The sequence below is a fragment of the Triticum dicoccoides genome, chromosome 3B (genome assembly GCF_002162155.2).
Source record: "Triticum dicoccoides isolate Atlit2015 ecotype Zavitan chromosome 3B, WEW_v2.0, whole genome shotgun sequence".
NCBI classification, from domain to species: domain Eukaryota; kingdom Viridiplantae; phylum Streptophyta; class Magnoliopsida; order Poales; family Poaceae; genus Triticum; species Triticum dicoccoides.
The window spans coordinates 2,810,686-2,832,848 of NC_041385.1; the positions used below are offsets into that span (position 1 = coordinate 2,810,686).

Consider the following 22,163-nt stretch of genomic DNA (forward strand, 5'->3'; position numbering starts at 1 on the left):
TCATATTCAATGAGATCATTGCCCACCTAGGTCTGTTGGAACTGCCACTTAAAGGAAGATCTTACACATGGTCTAATATGCAAGATAATCCATTGTTAGAGCAGTTGGATTGGTTTTTCACATCTGCTGATTGGATTTCTTCATACCCTATGACTGAAGTTTTGCCCCTGGCCAGAACTGCCTCTGATCATGTGCCATGTGTGGTCACAATCAAGACTTCTATCCCCAAATCTAAAATCTTTAGGTTTGAGAATTTCTGGGTTGAGCTTGAGGGGTTTATGGAATGTGTTGAACAGTCATGGCAGAAACCCTCTCATAAATCTCATATTACTGCTAGAATTGCTGATAAGTTTAAGCGTTTAAGAGGAGCACTTAAGAAGTGGTAACTGAATATTTCTAAGCTGAAAGTTTTGATATCTAAATGTAATCAGGTCATTGTCTGCCTTGATGGTCTTGAGGAGCTCAGACCTTTATTCAGACCTGAATTTAACTTCGGGCAGATGGTCAAATTGCATGTGGAAAAGCTCTTGCACCTTCAATTTGTATATTGGAAAAAGAGGTGCACAATCAGATATATCAAGCTTGCTGGCAAGAACACCAAATTTTTTCCATGCTATGGCCACTGAGAGGCATAGAAGAAATTCCATTGCTTCTTTGAAGGACACTGATGGGTCAATTGTTTCTAATCATTCTCAGATGGAGGGCATTATTTGGAATTGTTTTAAGAATAGAATGAGAGTTTCTTCTGGAATTGTCATGGGCTTTGACCTCAGTATTCTGCTAAAACTAGTTGAAGGGTTAGACTTTCTTACTGAGCCTTTCACTAAAGAGGAAATGGATAACACAATACAACATATGCCCATTGACAAAGCCCCTGGACCTGATGGTTTTAATGGATTGTTCTTCAAAAAGTGTCGGCACATTATTTGTCAAGACTTTTCTGAGTTGGCTGAGGCCTTTCATTCTGGCACTGCAAATTTGGAAAATATTAATGGCTCTTATATCACCCTAATCCCTAAGAAGTTGAATCCTGAAGGGATTGGTGATTATAGGCCAATTTCTTTGACTGGGATGGGCCTTAAGTTTTTGTCTAAGATGGCTGCTAATAGGTTTCAAAAGATAATTATGGTATGCATACATAAGAATCAATATGGCTTTATTAAGAGCAGGACTATTCAGGATTGTATTGGTTGGTCTCTGGAATATTTGCATCAGTGTCACCAATCAAAGAGACCTATAGTGATTCTTAAGCTGGATTTTGAAAAGGCCTTTGATTCAATTGAGCATGAAACTATTTTGCAGATTCTCAAATTCAAGGGTTTCAATCAGAAATGGATTTCCTGGGTCAAGAAGTTACTTTCCATTGGGACATCACCAGTCCTCTTAAATGGCGTGCCTGGTAGGCAGTTTCTTTGTAAGAAGGGGGTTAGGCAAGGAGACTGTCTCTCACCTTTAATTTTTGTTATTGCTGCTGACCTGTTGCAAACAGTGGTGAATGATATGTTCAGGAGGGGACTTTTGAAGTTGCCAATACCATGCCATGACCAGGATTATCCCATTGTGCAGTATGCTGATGATACTCTCATCATCTTACCTGTAGATAAAACTCAGCTTCTGGATTTGAAGGACATGTTGCAAGTGTTTTCTAGATCAACTAGGCTAGTTATTAACTATCATAAGTCCTCTATGGTGCCCATAAATGTTGATGAGGATTCTGTCATTGGTTTAGCTGCTGCTTTTGGTTGTCAAGTTGGCAAAATGCCTTTCACTTATCTTGGTTTGCCTGTTGGAACTACCAGGCCTAAAATGGTGGATTTTATGCCACTTGTTGATTGTATGGAGAGAAGGATGATAGCTAGTTCCTCATTTCTCAATCAAGGGGAAAGACTTCAGTTCCTGAATTCTGCTCTGTCCTCCATGCCCATCTTTTATCTTGGTAGCTTCCTGGCTCCTGCTGGAATCTTAAAGCAACTGGAGAGAATTCAGAGGCAGTGCTTATGGAGAAAGCATAGGGATGAGCCATCTCCATCCTTGACAGCTTGGGAACTCATTTATAGGCCAAAAAACAAAGGTGGTTTGGGAATTTTGAACCTGGGTGTGCAGAACATGGCCCTTTTGCTCAAGCATCTGCACAAATTCTTAAACAGGGTAGATCTACCATGGGTCTCACTTATTTGGGACACTTACTATCAGTCTTCTGTACCTCAGGGGACTGATAGTTGTGGTTCTTTTTGGTGGAAGGATATCTGTAAATTGTTGGATCATTATAGGACACAACTTGAGTGCAAATAAATTCTGGAATTTCTGCTTTGTTTTGGTCTGACAAGTGGAAGATTGGTGATTCAGTTGAAAGCCTTCCAATCTCACGATATGATTAATATGTTTCACTTGCCTCTGTCTGCACAGGCATACCAGGATTATATGGATGTGCAAGATCTTATGGTCTCTTGTAGTAGAGATGTGGAGGCAAAGGAAATTTGGTTATGGCAGGGGACATGTAATGCATTTAAGCCCAAGTTGTTTTACTCTTTTATGCATTCTAACATGTATTTTAACCCTCTCCTTTTGTGGATATGGAAGTCATCCTGCACAATGAAAATCAAAGTGTTTGCCTGGATGTTAATCATGGATAGGCTCAATACCAAAGATATGGTGGAAAAAAGGCATTGGCATATCTATGATGGAGTTAATTGTCTTCTTTGTCCCTTGAGGACTCGTGAAACCAGGAGCCACCTGTTTTTTGAATGTAACTTCAGTGTGAGAATATGGAACTATTTGCAAATTTCATGGCCACCTGGGGATGATATGTCTGCTATTGTTATGCAAGCTAAGCAGGACTTTGCTAAGCCCTTCTTTACTGAAGTTGTTTTTGTTGCTTGCTGGAACGTCTGGATAATCAGGAATGCAAGAGTGTTCAGGCATGAGAGACAGAGTTTTAATAAGTCGAGAAGTGCTTTTATCCTTGATATTACACTCATGCAACACAGAGTCTAGGCTAGGTACAAGGAAGAGTTATTAAAATGGATTTTCTTTCTACCTCCATAAGGTTTTGTATTCTTAGATACTTGCTTCTTTCTTTCTGTATTTTCTTTTCTTTTCTGATTACCTCTTGTAATCTTTGTATATTGTATACTCCTCTTTTGAATAAAGGTTAAAATGCTGTGGGGGGTTTTCCCTACAGTCACCAGTCAAAAAAATTATTTAACTATCATGGTGGTTGTTAAACATTGAGAAGGTTCCTCCAACTCAATCCCAATTAAGCATCATCATTAAACCCAATCAAAATAAATTTAGAGTGATGAGATCAACATGATAATTCAAGAACCAGATATTCAAGATGTCCATAACCGGGGACATGACTAACCATGATTAGTTTGTACACTTTGCAGAGGTTTGCGCACTTTTCCCCACAAGACTCGACCTCCTCCGTTGGATTTCTCGCACTACATGTGTTTGCGAAATGGATGACCGAGACACAGTCTTTCAGAAACATTAACTCTTTACTCTGGATGGACAATTACACCTACTTTCCCCTACATCTGCTAGCCCATCACTGAAAGAGGTCATGCAACTTAATCAACTATGCTAGAGCCCATAATAGCTTGTAGCTGCACAAGGAAGTTTCTAACATGAATAATCTTATGATCCCTTTGAGCCAGGGTGGCGGACCTTAGGATGATCACACGGAACCCCAGGATATCCTAGGACAACTCTGGATTCTCCAGGTGGCCACAAACAATCCACCCAGATGTGTATTTAAGTAGCCACCTTAAGTTAACCATTAAATAGCAATACTCACATCTATCATGGATACACTCACCCAAACCACGTCTACGAGCATAGCATAGCAAAATAAGCATAACGTAGATGTAACTCCCAAAGGTTTGATAATAATCAGGGCAATAGGTTATACCTCATCATCTACTTCCCAAAGCCCACATGTTATTCAGATCCTAACCATGCAATGTTTGAGGGGTGATCTAATGCAGTAAAAACTGGGTAGTAAAGAGATATGATCAAAGTGTTACTTGCCTTGCTGATGATCTGCAAAACCTAGAGACTCGTAGTAGCACACTTTGCACTCCGGGTATTCTATCGCAAACAAACAACATACATAAGCACTCAACTAGAAGCACGCATAAAACTCAAATAAAAGAAGATCTAACCAGAAAGTTCAACTTAAGAACTCCGGTTTGCAAAAAGAAACAAATCAAACGAAGTAACGAAACTCAAACTGCGAAAGAAACAAGATCTATTTACTAATCTGGACTAAAGTCAAATTTTTACAGCACCAAAACTTGTTCAAGTTGGTTAAACAGAAAGAGGGCTTCGAGACGAAGATCTAGGCGCTTGAATCGCCTGATTCCGATAAATGAGTGAAAAGATAAACTAAAACTAAGATCAGAGCAGAAATCGCGATCGAAAATAACCGCGAAAAAACCCTGGAAAAAGAAAAATGACGAACAGGCTAACGAAGGAACATTCGCTGTCTGCAGCTAATGGATGAACACCGTTCATAAAAACGAATGTACGGACGAACGTCCGCTAAATAACTAAACCGGAAAAAACCGAACCGATCTTATATAAAAAAACGAAACTAGGGTTTAAAAAACCCCGGGGTTTTTACCTAAAACCAGAAAAAAAATGGCGGCTGGATCGGGTCGGGACCGGCTGCTCCAGCGGCGTCTCCGGAAAGGCGGGGCGCTGCAGGGCGACAGCGTACCACGGCGGCGGCGAGCGGCGCGGCGGCGACGGCGGGTTGCGGCTGCTACTGCTGCTTTGGAGGCGGGATGGGGTGGGGTGGGGCATATAAAGGGGGCGGGACGAGGGCCGGCTTGGGGGAGGGGCAAGCCGCGGCGGCGGGGGAGTCCCGGACTCCGGCGGAGTCCCGCTCGGGCACGGGTGCGGGCGCGAGGGAGGCGGCGGGCGGCACAGGCTTGGCCCGGCTCGGCTGGGCCGTCGACCCAGTCGGGCGCTGACTTTTTTTTAAAATATTTCACCGAACAGAAAACAAATGCTAGAAAATAAAATAAAATTCTAAAAATGCCAAAACAAATTTTCACCGTCTAAATAAAATATTTAGAATAAAGTGAACATTTTCTTGGCCTAAAATGCATTTTTGAAAATTATGCATATTTTTCTAATGCAAATAAATTAGCAATAAAACTCCAATAAAACTAAAATTTGATTTTAATATTTTCCTCCAATATTTATTTTATTTTGGAGAAGTCATATTATCTCCTCTCATTTATTTTGATATTGGAAACATTTAGTAGAGAAAAATAATTAAAACCAAATGATCCTCTTTTCGAAATTTGAGAAAACTCAAATATGAAAAATATCGAAATCCCCAACTCTCTCCGTGGGTCCTTGAGTTGCTTAGAATTTCGAGGATCAACCAAAGATGCATTAAAATATGATATGCAATGATGATCTAATATATAACATTCCAAATTAAAAATTTGGGATGTTACACATATCAAGCAACACCTTCAAGAAGGAACACAACAATGACGACGCTGATACCCGGGCATCTGCTAGGGTTTCCCACTATACACGAAGGGGCGCGGGGGAAGGGGTATATCCGCCGCCCTTCAAGAAGGCACGACAGCGCCCACGGGCATCACTGCATCGGTGCTGGTCAAGCCGACAAGGGTTTATCCCAACCGCCAACCAACCATGACCCCAGCAGCATAGAGTTGGATATAGAATTTGGTGGCTCCACTTAATTATTATTGCAGGAAGTACCGGAACATTTCTCCGAGATAAGAATTGGGCTAAACAATGAATTGGCAATGATAGGAGAAAGCACTCTAAGTAACACAAACATATCGAATTAACAAACTTTTTTTTAAAAAAAAAATAGTGTTCTGAACATTTTTGTAAAGCATGAACATTTTTTAAAAACATTAAAAATTATTAAAAAAATGAAATTTTTAACAAACGAAAACATTTCTTATGAAACCCAGATATTCTGAAAACCTGTAAACATTTTTCGAATTCTAGCGACGCCTTTTTCTATAAACTGCGAACAGTTTTTATTTCAAATTAAAAAAATACGTAATTGAAAGATAGAAAAACAGTAGGAAAAATTCAAAATGAGAAAATGAAAAAAAATGCAAGAACAAAAAACAAAATATTATAATGAAAACAACATAATAAGAGAAAAACGAGCCGGAATCCTTTTTCTTTTTTTGCCTGAGTGGGCCTGGGTCACCCCTAAAAAAAAGAGTGGGCCTGGATCTGGCCTAATGGGCCAATCAATGCAGCATGCCTAGTTGTTGTCTAAAAAAAAAAGGTGTGTCAGCGTGATGGATCGCTCCTGCATTATTCGCAAAGGAAACCCTAGCCTGCCGCAGCTCCCGAAGAAACGATCGAGCATGGCGACGCCGAGCAAGTCCGGCTTGGAGCAGCACTTGTTCCGCATCACCCTCTCCTCCAACTCCAACAGCGTCCACGACCTAGACAAGGGTACGTATTCCTTCTTCTTCTTCTTCTTCTTGTTGTTGTTGCTGTCTTCTTCTTCTTCTTCTTCTTCTTCTTCTTGCTGTCTTCTTCTTCTTCTTCTTCTTCTTCTTCTTCTTGATATGTATATGTATGAACCCTAACTAACCCTTGTGTCATTGCATGCATGCTGGCGACAAAACAAAACAAAACAAAACCAACAGTGTGCTCCGACGTGGTCAAGGCCGCCAAGGAGAAGCTGGTCCGGGTGAAGGGCCCGGTCAGGATGCCCACCAAGATGCTCAACATCACCACGAGGAAGTCACCCTGCGGACAAGGCACCAACACATGGGACCGGTTCGAGATGCGCGTGCACAAGAGGGTCGTCGACCTCGTCGGTTCCCTGGACGTCATTAAGCAGTTCCCAGTCCCCATCCCGCCCACCGTCCACGTTGAGGTCACCATCACCGACCTTTAATGTGTTTTTGCAACATACATACGGAGTAGATGGGTGGCCTTTTTGTGTGTGACGGCTGGTTTCTGAGATGCGTATGTACCTTCTTGGCATTGTGATTCAGAGTAACAGCTCTCGATTGAGATTGAGTTACATCTAGATGTGACCTAGTTAGTTATTGCACAGCTAGGCGGCTCAATCAAGCATATATATAATCATCTGTGCCTTAAACGTATCCTAATGCCTGAAAGTTGGATAGGCTGGCCCTTACGTAAGGATTATATAACCACCGAGAGTTTTGTCTCATTTTAGGATCATCCAAGATTTGTCTTTGCTACATGTGTATGGTATAAATATGTGCCTTTTTACGGTATTCCTCTTCATGCATGTACCAAATACTCCTCTGTAACTTTTTATATAGTAACGTTTCTAGAGTCCATGACAGTGCCAAAAAAACGTCTTATATTAAGTTACAGACGGAGTATATCTGACTGTCCATGCACGAAGGCAACTTAGTAGTAATGCCTAGCTACCAATTGATCCCAGCCCCAGAACATATATAGCCCAGTTATGCATGCAAAGATCTTGATACTTTCTTGTTTCATCTGCCGCTGATTGCTGCAGATGCACTGACCTTGATACTTTTTGGCTTTGCTCACAAGTTTTTCCCCATGAATATTAACTTAAGAATAAAGTTGAGCTTAAGAGCTCAACTTCAAGCCCTAACTCCTCTCTTCTTCTTCCCATACAACCCAATCGAACCTTAAGAGGGCCCTTAAAACCATAGGCCTCGCCTGGCACTATTCAACTTTTACACCGCAACCGCCTCATCGCAATCTCTATCTTGTGCCTCGATTAGTTTTTGAGCACCATCTTGTGGACACTCAGTGATTTGTATGTACTGATAATTAGGCCTATTGAAGCAGGTGGCTACGGAGGTTTTTTCCCAACATGGATGGCAGCATAACCTGCGGGCCGATCCACCACCCCCTTCGACATAGGCATAATGTCGGTCTATAGGACTCTACTGTTGCCAATTTGTCGATTTTTATTTCATGGTTTTTTGCCAGACTTCTGGATTTTGTTGTGTGCATCTAGTTATGCAGAGGCCGGGTGTTACTCATAATGCTCTGTATTCGCTTGATGCTACATTTTAAGATAATAAAGTCGCCCTTTATCAAAAAACTAGGCCTAGTAAATTAAGACATTATCAAATAACAAGATGATGCGTGCTAGCAGAGTGTCAAATATACATTTCATTGCTAATAAGCACTTCAAATATCCATAAAATCTATCGATATGTACAAAATTATCCATGTATTTTTCCATAGCATCCCAATCTTGAACATAAAGTTTTAGACAATCTTGAGCACAAAATTATCCATGAATATATATTTTGTAGATGATTTCGCCCAATCATTTATGAAATAGTAGTAACTTGGATGGATAGTCGCATATTACAATCAATGCATTGTAAACGATTATGCCATCTTTTAATGGTCGCATGTTGGGGGGTAGCACTCGCATTTGGCAGTCGTTAGAAATCCTAGAATATTTTTGTCTTTCTCGCGGTTGCGGCATTGGCCGTCATCCCATCCCTCCTTGATGCATGCATGTCGGCAATCTTCGTTCTCCCTACCCATGCAACTTTCCCAAATCTCCTTGTAACAATTATTCTCAGTACATGAAACCTCGCCTATGGATAAATGACACAATGTTAGCACAAGTACCATCAATGTGGATAACAACGCCAATGTGTCAGCACAAGTACTAACACAACACTATAGCAAAAATGCTGATATTATATATAATTATACTTACTAGAAGAGGCCATAAGCAAGATAAGAAGGAAAACACCCACAATGGCCTTCCTCACAGGTTCCATTGTAGAACAAGAGAATGTAGTTTAATTACAAAAGAGAAGCTCAAGAATGTAGTAATGATGTTGTGTACTTGGGTGCCCTAACTTTGTGAGGTTCTTATGGCGTTCTTGCACCGTAGACACTATAAATAGTTAGTTTTTTTAGCAATACACTAAATAGTTAGTTGTAAGGCCCATTGGAAAACAAGGAAGCTAAATTAATATGAGGTAAAGAAAGAGTGCAAAGCTAAGTAAGCTAAATTTGGCATGCTCCCTAGAACTTACAATGAACAGAGCATTAATGACCCCTCGAACTTTAACATGCTAGATCAAATAAGTTTGCACATGGATAGGTGAAAATGCATGAATCTTCATATGGCATCAAAACTAAGATTGTTAATAAACATATGAACACATAAAATAGAAGGTCACTTAGGTTACAAACATACAAGTGTTCAATATGGCTACAAGAAGGAAACCCCAACATACTAAGTAATTAAAGCTTTCGTTCACATTACATACTCTCACTCTCCCTAACGGTTCCAGGTGATATAACAAAGGCACGGTAGTGAGCCCGAATTGCAAGGTTTGTAGAAAGTATCAAGTTATCCTCAGTGAGAACCACGGTATGGATCCTTGGAGGTACACACATCTTACACCAATGATAAGTTTTGCAATACAGATAAAATTTCACTTATGTCCCCATCAACACAAATAAAGTTGTCAACCTTGCTAGATTTCCTAGTTATGCATGACAAAAGATAATGTGATAGGTAATAATTTTGTATTTTCGGAAAAATAATAACTAGACAAAAAATTGCAAGTAAATTTATTGAATGTATTTTCGTCTACTCAAAACTGGACAAAAATAGCTCCCAATTGCGGAGCTTGCCCGTCAAGCAAAGCAAAGGGTCAGGCAACTTGGCCCCGCCGCGCTGCCATTTGGACGGAATCAAAACAGACAGATCTTGAGGTAGGGGATCCTAAGCTATGCATCTAGGAGCGATGGTAACAAGCACACAAGAATTTTACCTAGGTTCGGGCTCTCCGAGGAGATAATATCCTACGTCCTACTTGTGTTCATTGCGTTGAAGTGAGTATTGAGTACAAGTATCTAACAAGGGATTTATTATGTTGTATACGAGCTAGGCCCCTCAGTTTATATAAGTACTGCGGGGTCCTAGAGTACATGGATCCTAGTTAGCTACATGGAAGCACATGAGTATCTCCTTCTTTTGTTCCCTTGTAAGAACAAACCTGGCCCTTGGCATCCTCCAATTTTTTCTGTCCACGGGTTGCCGCAAGTTTTGTTTAGGTCTGTCGCATAGTTTCATTACATCAAGTCTAGCCTTAGTGTTATCATTCGCCTTCTCGGGAATGTTGAGCAATGTGCTAAAAATGGCCTCTGTGATATTCTTTTCAGTTTGCATTACATCAATGTTATGTGGAAGCTCGAGCTAGTGGATGCAGTGGAGATCCTATAAGCATGGCTTGTGAGTCCAGACGTGTTCTTCACTATATCCCAAGAAATACCCTGAACATTTGGGATCAGGCTGGACAACGTCCAGTTGAGAACGAATCTGTTCACCCATCATCTCAGGTGGTGATGAGTGTTCGACGACTTCACCTTTCATTAAGTTTTCTTGTCGAGAATGCAAATGTTGTCTATGGAAATCGAAGCAAGAATACGTGCCACCATGCTCCAACAAACGACACTGAAGACCCGCCTTGCATCTTAGGCATGGGAACTGATAAGTCTCCAATGTATTTACTTTTTTAAACACTTTTTTTTTCTTATTTTGAACTCTAGTTTGCATGATTTGAATAAAACTAATCCGGATTAGCGTTGTTTTTAGAAGAATAATCTTGGTGTTATTTTTGTGCAGAAATAAAAGTTCTCAGAACTGGATAAAAATTTACAAAGATTTTTTATAAAATAAATAACAAATACTAGAGCAAAGAACTTCCTGAGAAGGACCACCAACAGGCCAAAAGCTTGGGAAGTGTGCCCGGCGCGGCGCGCCCTGTGAGCTTGTGGGTCCCACGAGCCTCCGTCTGACCTAATCTCAAGCCTATATATTCCGTCTTCCTGAGAAAAACCCAGAGAGAAAACAACAAGAACACACATGATCTGGCCCACTAGCTCCACATGACACAAGCTATCGTCGGGCAAATAGTGAGATATAGCTCTCGCGTCAACTACGAGCATCCGTACGATCAGTTTTTTTTTACTTTGGTTTATATTTCGAAATATCGTAAATATCCAAAATTTAATTTACTTATATTTTTAAAACCATTCATTGTACATTTAAAAAATGTGCACGCTATTCAAAAAATGATCCGGACATATAAAAAATATATGTGACATTTTAGAGAAAACAATGTTCATGCGTCTCAGAAAATGTTCTTGACATTTTTCTAAAAATGTTTATACAATATTTAAAAATTTAGTGTAATTAAGAGAAAATATGTTTTGCACCATTAAAAAATGTATGTGACATTTAAACAAATGATCACAACTTCCAAAATTATGTACATGACATTTTTGAAAAGTATTTATAGAATGTAAAAAAGTTGATTTGTACAATTCCGGGAAAAGTTTGTGACATTTAAAAAAATATTCATGTGTTTCAAAATATGTTCGTGATATTTTTTAAAATGGTTTATAATTAAAGATGTTCGCTTAATTTAATAAAATGTTTCGTACCATTCAAAAAATTGTCCATGACATTTAAAAATTTAAACACTTAACAAATGTTTTGCATGTTTAAAAACAATGTTCATCACGTTTTCAATGTGTATTTCAGAAAATATGTTTAACATTTATTTGAAAATTGTTGAGCTTGCATACCAAAAAAATGTTGAGCTTGCATACCAAAAATGTTCATCATCCAACGTATATTTGAAAAGGTTTGCATTGAAACATAAAAAGTTAATGCCAATCATAAAGAAAAACCAAAAGAACCAATGTAAACCGGTACGAAAAAGAAGAAGAAAACCGTGCAGAAGCTTCTAAAACCGGAGCAAATCAGTGGATAGAAGTTTTCGAAAACCAGTCCCAGAAAACCAACAGGAACGCACATGGGCCGGCCAGGCGAGACGAGCAAGATATAGCACTCACGTCAACTATGAAGGTCCACCTTGCGTGACTAGATTCACAAACCAGAAGAGACCTTCAGTTCAGGTAATCAAAGATGCTACATTTTGCAGCAACATTCAGGGCACATGTTTCCTCCAAGCATAGTACTGCTCAGGCGACTGAGTAAGCGGCGACATATCAATAGCAGAGTTGGGTCTAGGATTTCACAGCATAACCTACTTATTTTTGCTGCAACAACATTTGGAGGGAGCAACCAGGGCCGAGACAGTCTCCCCAACAACAAAGAATCGACCACGCTATACAATAACTGACAGTGACACAAGTAACACGAATATATATCGAATTAAACCATGAACCCATGTCGGAAACATAAGCAGCGAATGTCCCTCCTAGCTCTCTCTAAATATCATGAATGAAGTATTACACTTGTTGGTACTATGTAGCACATCGAATAAGCCTTGTGGTTCGACTGTATCTTCCGCCCGCCCTTCCATTGTTCCCTTGCACACCGGGGTGCGCAGCCGGGGATCAGTCTTTCGACGAGCTGCTGCTCGCGCCACCCTTCTTCCCGCCGTATTTCTGGCAACGCAACCGGAACGGACATTATATGATGATGAATGAAACGGCAAAGGATAAAGGACGAGATGTAATGATATGCTATGCACACCCATGATACCAAGAGGAATTGATATCAACCAGTGGACGACAAAAACAGAGCAGCACCAAAGGAATTGATATCAACCAGTGGACAACAAAAACATAGCAGCAGAGGCCGACTAACCTGCTTCCCGATGTTGAAGGGCACATATTTGTACTTGACCATGTGCAGAATCTGGCGCTTCATGGTGAGCACAAAGAGTACAATCCAGTAGCAGAGCAGTATAGGCCAGAAGACAGGGACGTCGAAGACGGAGAAGAAAGTCATGACAAAAGCTATAACAAAAGCCTTTGTGATTGCATACCTGAAGCAAAGCAGGGGGAAACAAATGATCATGTAATAATGTAACATCTGAAACAGAGCAAATATAAGAAGCATTACAAACATAAAGACTAGGTACATATGTTTGTGATTCTTGTCTCTAAGAAAGCTTGCAGCTAATGGTGGTTCTACTTGTATGGTGCTCAAATTCCATGGTCATAGAAGATGTAAACTCAACAATGCGTCAATGAAGAGCCGCCCGTATGAGTATATAGTTGACTAATGCTAGTATAACAAACAAATTAAACAAACAAATAAATAAATAAATAAATGAATGAATATGAATATGATTGACAGGGAGATTTGCGATGTGGAGGATGACAGACACGAGTAGATCTGGATCTGGATGATGGGATCTGGGTGATGGCGAGGGAGGAGTAGATAGATCTGATGGGAGGATGCATACCAGAACTTGAACTCTGGTAGCCTCCTGATGAAAGGCTTGAACTCGTCGGATCCGCGGGTGGGGAGGGCGGGCCCGTCGTGTGCGGCGGCGGAGGGGTCGAGCTCCGGGTCGACCATGGGGGAGAGGAAGCCGATGAGGAGGTTGAGGAGGTAGATCCCGAGGCCGTAGCTGACGATGTAGAAGCCGTGGATGGACAAGACCCGGAGCGCGTAGACGGCGGCCACCACCAGCGTGCCCACCCACCGGCCCGTCGCGTGCGGCGTCGACCGGTCCAGGTAGTACTGGAAGGCCCGCGTCGCGTCCGTCCGCCACTTGGCCGCCGCAGCCGCAGCGCCCGCGCCGCCGGACGAGTCGCCGCCGCCGCCGCCGCCGGAGTCCATGGTGGTGGTGGCCTGGTGGGGAGGGGAACCCTAGCGGAGCTGCCTGCTGGGAAGGGGGTGGGGTTGGGGTTGGGGGGATCGGGAGGGAGGGACGACTGGACTCCGCTTTGTCTGTTTTGTGCTCCGTTGCGTTGGGTTGTGATTATGATTATGATTATGATTATGATGATGAAACGAGGAGGTGTTTTGCCAAAATTTGCTGACTTTGACTAAATTTTGGTGGTTCCAAAAATATTTAGAAACAATGTTAGTTTGGTCCAATCAATCTGTTTTATTTCACTCTCGGCACATCAACTATTTCTCGCCACTTCAATCGCCTCGGTGTTGCCTTCACATTCATAAGATAATTTCGGTCTTTGCCGTCCAGCTAATTCAAACATTGGTTACCCCAAGTGATCATCATCGTTGTTTTACCGACTTTGGGTTTTTCCTTTCCATCCATAAGCATCGAAAAGGAACATAGTACCTGCTACTTAGGTGAGAACCAAGGTTTATACTGAACCAATAGGAGAATCACACAAAAGCCTCACGAATAGCACATGCACACACAAAAAGCAAATACTCGCACCCAACAAGCATGACCTTCAATTTGTTAATTGTAAGGATCAAATCTCGTAGTGGTAGATAGATAAACTACAAAAAAAATTAAAAAAAATTGCAGCACTTTGGATTTTTATATATAATTAAAGTAGACCCGATGGCCATACTTTTCACTAGAAGCTTCTCTCTCGAACACATAGCATATCATGGATGAACAAATTACTGTTGGACAGTTGATAGAAAAGCGCATAGTCATGACGATATTCAAGGCAATGATCATATACATATAGGCATCACGTCCGAGACAAGTAGACCGACTCCTGCCTGCATCTACTACTGTTACTTCACCTATCGACCGCTATCCGGCATCCATCTAGGGTATTAAGTTAATAAAAACAGAGTAATGTCTTAAGCAAAATGACATGACGTAGACAAAGTAAACTCAACTAATATGAATAAACCTCATCGTTTTACCCTTGATGGCAAGAATACAAATACGTATCTTGTCTCTTTCTGTCACTGTGATATAGAGCACCGCAAGATTGAACCCATCACAAAGCACCTCTCCCACTAAAGATAAATCAATCTAGTTGACCAAACCAAACCGATAGATTGAGAGAAATACAAAGCTATAACAATCATGCATAATAAAGTTAAAAAAGACTCAATTACTTCCCATGAATATTTAAATCATAAACCCACAATTCATCGGATCTCAACAAACACGCTACAAAAGAAGATTACATCGAATAAAACTCCAAGAACACCGAGGAGAACATTGTATTGAAGATCAAAGAGAAAGAAGAAGGCATCTAGCTACTAGCTGTGACGCCCGGATAATTAAGCTACAGTAATCCCACGCTAATGATGCCACGTCACCACGGTTACTGTTGTTAAACTCGTGATGATTCGAAACCCTTTCAAGGTTCAAATTCAAATTAATGTCAACAATAAAAGTTTTCAAAAGTTAAAACAAAAATGTTCGGGCAGTGCCAAAAATGGCACAGGTAATTATGGTGTAGAAGACGCAATTTTATAAAATACCTAAATGCCCTAAATTGAATAAAACAGAAAAGGAAAAATAAATAAAAAAAGAAAATACAAAACAGAAACAGAAAAAAAAGCCCCCCTGGACCAGACGGCCAGCTCGCAGCCAGGCCGGCCCACCTGGCCATCCGGCCGACCCGGCCCGTTCCCCTGGTCGCTCTCCCCCTTTTCTGTTCCCCCGACCAGGGTCGGAACAGGGGCGTGCTTCCGCCGGACTCCCTCGCCGGCGTCGAGCAGGGGATAAGATTGCCACACCCCCGCCCCCTCGATCCCGCCTCCCACTCACCCCGCTCTCTCTCTCGGTGCCTGCGCCTCCCCTCCCCTAGATCCACCTCTCCCCTCTCCTCTCGCCCGATCCCGAGTGCGCTCGCTCCCATGGCCGTGGCCGTCACGTAGCCGTGGCCACCGTCCTCCCCGCACCGCGCCCACGCGTCATCGGGCTCCCTCGTCGCCCGCCTCGTCGTCCCCTACCGTTGATTCGAGCTCCACACCGTCGCAGCGTCGTGGACGAGGTTGTCTTCAACCTACGAACACCGAGCTCCACCGCGTCGGATTCCGCCTCGTCTCTGCGCTCCCGTTCACCGCGGGCCTTTCGTGTGCCACTCTGTGAGCTCCACCCCCTTCTTCTCCCCGTCCTTACTTAATTTCCATGCCATAGCTAGTCGTGCACGACGCACCACCATTGCCGGGCTACGGCTCCGCCGTCAAGCTCGCCATCGCGGTCACCGCACGCGCGGCTCTCGTCCGACCGTGTAACCGTGCTCACTGCACCACCGCGACACCGTAGCACCCTCCAGTACACCCCCTTGTGCCTCCTAACGCCGTCCCCGACGAGTGCCCGAACGCTTCACCGCGGAGCTCGCCGCCGGCAAGGCTCCGGTGACCTTTTGGTCATGGGCTCAACCCCGCTGCATTTCCCACGCCGCGTAGGCCTCGCCCCGCTCTCCGGTTTGCCCAAAACTGCCCCATATCATCGTTGTTGTCGCTCTCCCGGAGCACCTCGCCGCCGGCGAGCTCGTAGCGCTCGCCTCCGTCCGTTCCAACCCCTCTGGCCACCACCGCTCGACGCGCGACGCCGAGCCGCGTCGAACGCGCCCGGCCACAGCCTAGAAGACCCCCTGGGCGCGAAACCCGCGTCCCTCCCAAGCCGCGCCGCCGCAGTTTGCCTCGTCGGCGACGTTCCGGCGCCGTCCGCCGACGTGGCTAGGCAGGCCCCCACCCCTGGGTCACTGCCAGTGGGCCATGGGGGCCCCGTTGACTGGACTGACCCAGTCAACGTGCTGACGGGGCAGCCCAGTGGCACTGGCATGCGGGGCCCATGCCATAAACAAATAAAATAAATAGATAATTGGCTAATTAATTAAATAAATTAATTAAAACCTAATCTCTCACTGACTACCGGGCCCCACCCACTAATTAGCCTATTTAGTTAGTTTTAAAAACTCTGTTAGTACCCTGTCAATGACATGTGGGTCCCACTGGACCCATCCATCTGGTTTGACTGGTCAACCGACCAGTTGACATGCTGACATCACTCTGATGTCATGCTGACGTCATCATTTACTATTCTGGATAATGCTGGATTTAAATAATTAATTAAATTCCTGAAAATGAGTTAAATCTTTAGAAAATCATATCTTTTAATCCGTAACTCGGATGAAAATACTTTCTACATGAAAGTTGCTCAGAACGACGAGACGAATCCGGATAAGCAGTCCGTTCGTCCGCCACACCCCCTAACCTATCGAACTTGCAACTTTCCCCCTCCGGCTCCTCTGCCCGAAAACACGAAACACCGGGGATATTTTCCCGGATGTTTTCCCCCCTTAACCGGTACCACCTCATACCACGTTAGGGCACGCCTAGCATCGTTACTTGTCATGTCATGCATCGATATGCATATGTTTGCATGGTATTCATTGTTTCTTCCCCCTCTTCTCTCTGGTAGACCACGAGACCGACGCTGCTGCTGCCCAGTTCGACTACGGAGTTGACGACCCCTCTCTCTTGCCAGAGCAACAAGGCAAGCCCCCCCCCTTGATCACCAGATATCGCCTATTCTACTCTATGCTGCTTGCATTAGAGTAGTGTAACATGTTACTGCTTTCTGTTATACCTATCTTGATGCATAGCCTGTCCTTGATACTACTGTTGTTACCTTTACCTGCAATCCTATATGCTTAGTATATGATGCTAGTATATTCATCTGTGGCCCTACATTCTTGTCCGTCAGCCGTGCTATACTATCGGGCCGTAATCACTCGGGAGGTGATCACAGGTATATACTATATACTTTATACATGATACATGTGGAGACTAAAGTCGAGTCGGCTGGTGGAGCACCCGCGAGTGGATCTTTGTGGCGGAGCGACAGGGCAGGTTGAGATCGCCTAGGAGAGAGGTGGGCCTGGCCCTGTTCGGCCTTCGCGGATACTTAACACGCTTAACGAGATCTTGGTATTTGATCTGAGTTGGCTACGAGCCTATACGCACTAACCATCTACGCGGGAGTAGTTATGGGTATCTCGACGTCGTGGTATCAGCCGAAGCACTTCGTGACGTCAGCGACTGAGCGGCGCGCGCCGGGTTGGACTGCGTTAACGCAACTTCCTTTGTAATGGAGGTTGCTAGGTCTGCTCATCGGCCGCATACGCAACATGCAGGTGTGCTCAGGGCGATGGGCCCAGACCCCTGCGCGCTTAGGTTTAGACCGGCGTGATGGCCTCTCCGTTGAGCCTAGGTGGGGCTGCGACGTGTTGATCTCCCGCGGCCGGGCATGACCCAGGAAAGTGTGTCCGGCCAAATGGGATCAAGCGTGCTAGGTAAGTTGGTGCACCCCTGCAGGGAAGTTAATCTATTCGAATAGCCGTGATCTTCGGTAACAGGACGACTTGGAGTTGTACCTTGACCTTATGACAACTAGAACCGGATACTTAATAAAACACACCCTTCTAAGTTCCACAAACAACCCGGTGATCGCTTTTCCACAGGGCGACGAGGGGAGGATCGCCGGGTAGGATTATGCTATGCGTTGCTACCGGAGATGCTACTTGGAGATGCTACTTGGAGGACTTTAATCTACTCTCTTCTACATGCTGCAAGACGGAGGCTGCCAGAAGCGTAGTCTTCGATAGGACTAGCTATCCCCCTCTTATTCTGGCATTCTGCAGTTCAGTCCACCGATATGGCCTCCTTACACATATACCCATGCATATGTAGTGTAGTTCCTTGCTTGCGAGTACTTTGGATGAGTACTCACGGTTGCTTTCTCCCCCCTTTTTCCCTCTTTCCTTTCTTTCTGGTTGTCGCAACCAGATGCTGGAGTCCAGGAGCCAGACGCCGCCGTCAACGACGACTACTACACTGGAGGTGCCTACTACTACGTGCAGGCCGCTGATGACGACCAAGAGTAGTTAGGAGGATCCCAGGCAGGAGGCCTGCGCCTCTTTCGATCTGTATCCCAGTTTGTGCTAGCCTTCTTAAGGCAAACTTGTTTAACTTATGTCTGTACTCAGATATTGTTGCTTCCGCTGACTCGTCTATGATCGAGCACTTGTATTCGAGCCCTCGAGGCCCCTGGCTTGTATTATGATGCTTGTATGACTTATTTTTAATTGTAGAGTTGTGTTGTGATATCTTCCCGTGAGTCCCTGATCTTGATCGTACACATTTGCGTGCATGATTAGTGTACGATTGAATCGGGGGCGTCACAAGTTGGTATCAGAGCTGACTGCCTGTAGGAATCCCCCTTCCACACTCCTTGGCCGAAGTCGAGTCTAGACATTGCAAAACTTTTACTAACTTGGCTGTGTGCCTTACGGGCCCACGTCGCCATCAGGTGGTACTAGGATCTTTTACTCCTCGACCTTTACTCTGGGACTCTGAACTCTCTTCTACTCGGGTTAAACGATTTTTACTAAAATCTGACTTTAGGTTCTCGAAAATACTTTCTCCCGGAGAGCCCCTTCAGTCCAGGTGATCGCCGGCTGCACCAGAAGATTTCGAAGTTACTCGCCGAAACTCTTTTGAGACTTTGTGCCCGTTGCTTTTGCAATTCCCTACCATCGAAATATCCCTATGGATAAATACATACACTTGACGTTCTTACTTTTATTCCCAGTTGATCTTGTTATTACAAGATACCCCGAAATTCTCTCTATTGATCCGAGAATATCTTGTGCCTACTGTCTTGCAATTCCTTGTCACCTGAATACCCCTATGGATAATTCTCGCACTTGTCGAGTATCCGCTTATCCCCAGTTGTTCATGTGTTTCACAAAAGTCTTCAAAACAATATTCGATCTTCCGAAAATCCTCTGGAGCCTTTGGCTCTTGAAATTCTTGTTTGCTTTCATTATGATTAATCCCATAAGTATAGAAATCTTATTGACATTCCTTGTCATTATCATTTTGAGTCTGTTGACTCAATATGTTGCGAATACACGCAATCATCATTGATCCTTATAAATTACCTTTCCGGCTGAGCTTCCATTCTTTTAACTGGAATTGGTTCTCGACCAATCCAATTGTCGTTGATTGTACCCTAAGGCTATTCAACTTATCCATCCCTAATCAGAGCATTGCTTTTGATCCCTTGATTTGGAAATCATAATTCCTTTGCATTTGACAATTGAGTTAGTCAGTTGTTTCTATAATCTGATCTCCTTGCATTCTTCTTCCTCTAGTTGAGTACCGATACTCGTATCAGATCCTTTGTGGACCACCAAGTCCTTTGTTGGATTGTTATCCGACAGTGTCCTTCACATTTGATCACCTTGTGAGTTCTTCCCCTGATACATAATGCCTTTGTTAAATTGTATCGTCTGCTTTCTCAACCATGCTCTGCCTTCGAGCTTGAGTTAATTACTTCTAAAGATTTTGGTATATGATTCTAAGATGCCCCGATGGGTTGAACCTATGCCTTCCTTAATATGTGTGAACTCGAAAGTTTTCACGAGTCGTAGTCTTCTGGTATTTTGCCAGATAAAATTTCAACGCTATAACTTCATCGAAAGCGAGAAGTGAATGAAAGGGTATGCATTGGAGAAGTGGGAGTCGACCTTGAACCTTGTGTTCATGCCCATGGACGCGATATATATCCTATCATGAAAGCTTCTTGTAACAATAACTATTTCCTTGATAACTAACCTATGGTATCTGTGAATTGATCCCTTGCAACCGTGGTTCCGACCATGATTGTTCTTCTTTGATCTCATTTCTCGGACAAGTTAAAACAATTGTCTTCTATGGATCAATACACCAGTCCAACCTTTACTTTGATCTTGTGTCGAGTATTACCCCCCCTGGTATCTCGAGATTATCATGGAACTGCATAACTTTTTATGAGTTCTTCATCAAGTGCTACCTTCCCACTGATTCCAATTTTTCGCGGGCTCTGAGTTATTGAACACTCAAAGACACCGATAATTGAACCGAGTCCGCTCTACGGTTCAACAACTCTTCAGTAAGCTTCTATAAGTACGAGTTTGTTACCCGATCACGCCATTCCTAGCCTGTTTGGCTATATCATTGTCGTGACGATTCTAACGGTGCTATCTGGTCCTTATTCTTGGAGCACCAATTTTCAACGATGAACTAACCTTACGTCGATTTTCCTCGTCATACCCTTTCACCTTAAACAACAAGCTTGAGTTCGAGTTTGTGTCGTAACTGTGGTTCCAATAACCTCTTGCTTCATCATTCCTTTGACTTGATGTCGTCGCTGATTGACTACATCTGCATGAAATCTCTCGACAATTGTGTCGTGATCATCATCAACCTTATGAGCTCTTCCAGGAATTCAATTGAATTCATGATGGGTAATACCATCCTTGCCCCTCGATGATTCCTGTTCTCATCGACCACTTTATTGCCTTCCGTTCAACACAACTTGTTCGTGTTTTGTGTAAACCTTGAGATCACTGCTACCCAGCAGTTGATCTTCCTTACCTCGGAAGTATTACCATCTCTTTTTGTCAAGAATGTGGTGAGAATTTCACCACCTCTTAATAATTCTTGATATCATAATACTTCTTGCCATCTTCGTTCATTCCTTGGTCCCCGTATTGTCTTCAACCGGAATACCGACAATGGAGCTATGACGTGTGAATTCAAAACTTCTAGCAACCCTATTGCTTTGAAGTGAATGGGCGATAATTCATTCTAAGTCCTTCGCTAATTGAATCACCATTCTGACATTGCTCGTGCAACCCAACCCATATTTCGGGCGCACCTTTCAACCAATGTTTAATTGTGTATGTTTTCCTCGAGCATACTTCCTTATATCATTTGATCTGACAAATGTTATCTCCTTGTTCACTTAATGGTGGAAATCCATCTTTTGGGAATCTCAGTGAATTGCCGTTGAGTTCACCAGACACCTCCTTGTCCTCTCCTTGGGTTAATGATGAACTCTTGTTAATGGAAGTCACTTCATAGTTCATTTCCCGAGAATCTTACAGTGTCATCCCGTCAATTGGTGTTGCACCTTTCTTCTCAGGCATCCTGAGCCTGAGGTATCCTGACACCAATCATACCTGAATCTCCGTCAGATATGATGGTTAGGACAACTTTCCAAGAGTTATGATATTGATCCTTTGATGACCCGGTAACATGATGTCATGCCTAGCACCCCCCCCCCCCGGCTGGAGGACCTATCATTATAGATTCCTTTTCAGCAAGGTTATCCGTTCATCCATGGGGAAATTGTAAGACTTATTCTACAAGTTATTCCTGATGGATCCTTCGTGTTTCCAAAGTTTGATCTTCACCTGAAGACCATGTCAATGCTACCTCGAAGCATGTCAATGGTACTCCGATTTTCAACAGGAACAATTAAAGCACGATGCTAAATTTTGTTTATCATTTATCCTAACACCGTTGTATGGGTAATATCATGAGATTCCTCCCCCCCTTACCTAAATGGTTGTCTACTTTATATCCTGTCATGGAT

At 43.3% G+C, this 22,163-nt stretch overlaps 2 protein-coding genes across 3 annotated transcripts in view; one reads left to right on the forward strand and one right to left on the reverse strand.

Annotated features, from left to right (window-relative positions):
• LOC119274247 (protein RER1B-like) overlaps positions 1-13,703 on the reverse strand; it is a 15,426-nt gene extending 1,723 nt beyond the window's left edge. Inside the window, exons 1-3 of one of the 2 annotated variants that reach the window (XM_037554916.1) lie at positions 13,245-13,687; positions 12,641-12,821; positions 12,035-12,438 (exon numbers count right to left, since the gene is read on the reverse strand). In XM_037554916.1, coding sequence (XP_037410813.1) covers positions 12,388-12,438; positions 12,641-12,821; positions 13,245-13,624 — 612 coding nt within the window. In that variant the 5' untranslated portion in view covers positions 13,625-13,687 and the 3' untranslated portion in view covers positions 12,035-12,387. Of the gene's footprint in view, positions 1-12,034; positions 12,439-12,640; positions 12,822-13,244 lie in introns of those variants that run through there. The other variant, XM_037554915.1, reaches the window with a different exon arrangement.
• On the forward strand, positions 6,361-7,129 carry LOC119274248 (40S ribosomal protein S20-like). The gene is made up of 2 exons (XM_037554917.1): positions 6,361-6,471; positions 6,669-7,129. The coding sequence occupies exons 1-2, from the start codon at positions 6,381-6,383 to the stop codon at positions 6,920-6,922; spliced, it is 345 nt and encodes a 114-aa protein (XP_037410814.1). The 5' UTR covers positions 6,361-6,380; the 3' UTR covers positions 6,923-7,129.
• Positions 13,704-22,163: the final 8,460 nt, after the last annotated feature.